This window comes from Glycine max, chromosome 2 (genome assembly GCF_000004515.6).
Source record: "Glycine max cultivar Williams 82 chromosome 2, Glycine_max_v4.0, whole genome shotgun sequence".
In the NCBI taxonomy this organism is placed as follows: Eukaryota; Viridiplantae; Streptophyta; class Magnoliopsida; order Fabales; family Fabaceae; genus Glycine; species Glycine max.
The window spans coordinates 1,558,512-1,560,324 of NC_016089.4; the positions used below are offsets into that span (position 1 = coordinate 1,558,512).

At 38.6% G+C, this 1,813-nt stretch overlaps 1 protein-coding gene across 1 annotated transcript in view; it reads right to left on the bottom strand.

Annotated features, from left to right (window-relative positions):
- Positions 1–1,813, bottom strand: part of LOC100806073 (UDP-glucuronic acid decarboxylase 2) — a 4,308-nt gene that overhangs the window by 1,447 nt on the left and 1,048 nt on the right. Inside the window, 4 exon segments of the mRNA XM_026124520.2 lie at positions 547–621; positions 720–803; positions 956–1,035; positions 1,747–1,813. The exon segment at positions 1,747–1,813 is cut by the window's right edge and continues 101 nt beyond it. Of these exon segments, the coding sequence (XP_025980305.1) occupies positions 547–621; positions 720–803; positions 956–1,035; positions 1,747–1,813 (306 nt within the window).

The window sequence follows — 1,813 nt, forward strand, 5'->3', positions numbered from 1 at the left end:
CATTCAGCTTACAACGTGTCTTTCCTAACTTCAATTTATTTAGTAGGCTTTTGTATTCCATTGTTTTCAGTGTTGAGCTTGTGAACTTTTTATTGAGTAAACTGCAATAATTAAGAGCTTCCCCACATGGGCCTTCAAACTCGCTTCCAGTCACATGCAAATGCTTCTTCAGTGAAATTAGCCACCGATAGCATCACACAGGACAGGAGTATGCACAATGAATGAGTCATTCAAACACACGGACGAACCTTATCATTTACTAAAGGAAAAGACCCTTTTTTCAGAAATAGATGTGAATCGCTTCTGTTAAATTTGCAGCATGCAGATGGGGAAAAGTTACTTTAAAGTGTCAACTAAATTACCAAAGCTACCTGCAATGTAATCCAAATTCAACCCTTGCGCAACAAGCACCATATTATAGGGGGAGGAGGGATATGTTGAGCATTTTCAGCTAAAGAACAAAGATATATATGCTAATTACATTATAAGCAAAATACAAGCCAGTGGCAATTACTAAGAGTGATGAGAAAGATATTATTTGCTTACCAAATCAGAGACATATTGGAAACTTCTTGTCTGCTTCCCATCTCCATAAACGGTCAGAGGCTCCTTCCTTAGTGCCTGCAATAAGGTCAACAAATAGAGACAATTATTACAGAAATAAAGCCAACAACAACTGCTCCATTCCTAATTCAAATCCAAATAAACAAAACGCCAACCTGAGCAACGAAGTTACTAACAACACGACCATCATCTAAGCACATTCTAGGCCCGTAGGTGTTAAAGATTCTAGCAATTCTAACCTGTAAAACACAATACACAAGAGGCACCGTTTAAATTTTCACTACTTGAGAAGTCCATCAAAGGCTGAACTCAACACAAGAATTAAACAGCAACGAAAATTGATGAGAGAGAGAGAGACAGAAAAGAGTCAGTTAGGTCCGTAGAAAATGACCTCGACGCCGGCACCTCGGTGGTAGTCCATGGTCAACGTCTCGGCCGTACGCTTTCCCTCGTCGTAGCAGCTTCGGACACCTGTCACACATCCATGCACCCACACATATCATGAAACCATCCATCACACTCTTGTCACTTTAAGAGTAAAAACTGGCCTATTTTGTTTTACCCCTCTTAAATATGAAAACTAATAATATAGTAAAGGCCTAAATATATTTTTTTTATGTAATATAACATTTTTTAATTTTCGTCATTATAAAAAAAATCATTTTAGTCCATATAAAATATTTTTGTTATTTTTTTATCTTTGAATAACACTTTAAAAAAGATGTCTTTCATAGTAAAAAAATACATATTTTTTTACGAAAAGAAAAAAATTGCAATGACAAATTAATAAAGTTCTGAGCATTGCATCCAGGTACTGTCTTGCAGCCAGGTCCCTCCTCCTTCCATAGTTCCCAGTTTATAGTTTCTACCCAAGTACTTTTACCAGGGCTGCTTTGTTGCAATGAAATAGGATATGACTATGGATGCGTAACAACAAAAAAATATCTCTACCCTTCATTTTGTGGACCAGCATATCACGGGTTCCTCGTTGGCCAGACCCTGGAATTCCTACTACGTGGTCCTCTACCTCCGTTCCACGTTTCTTATTGAGTTTTGAAAAATATGTCTCACACGGAGTGTGCTGCAGCAAGTGCAAGGCGTGTCTCTGACAATTCTAATTCTAAACATGGCCCAGAAAGGCCGGTGGTGACCGGAGAACATAATAAGAGAAGGAATGCTAACCAATTGGGTTGACGTTGCCCCAGTAAGTCTCCTTCTGAGGGTGCTGCAGAGGATCTCCATAAACCTC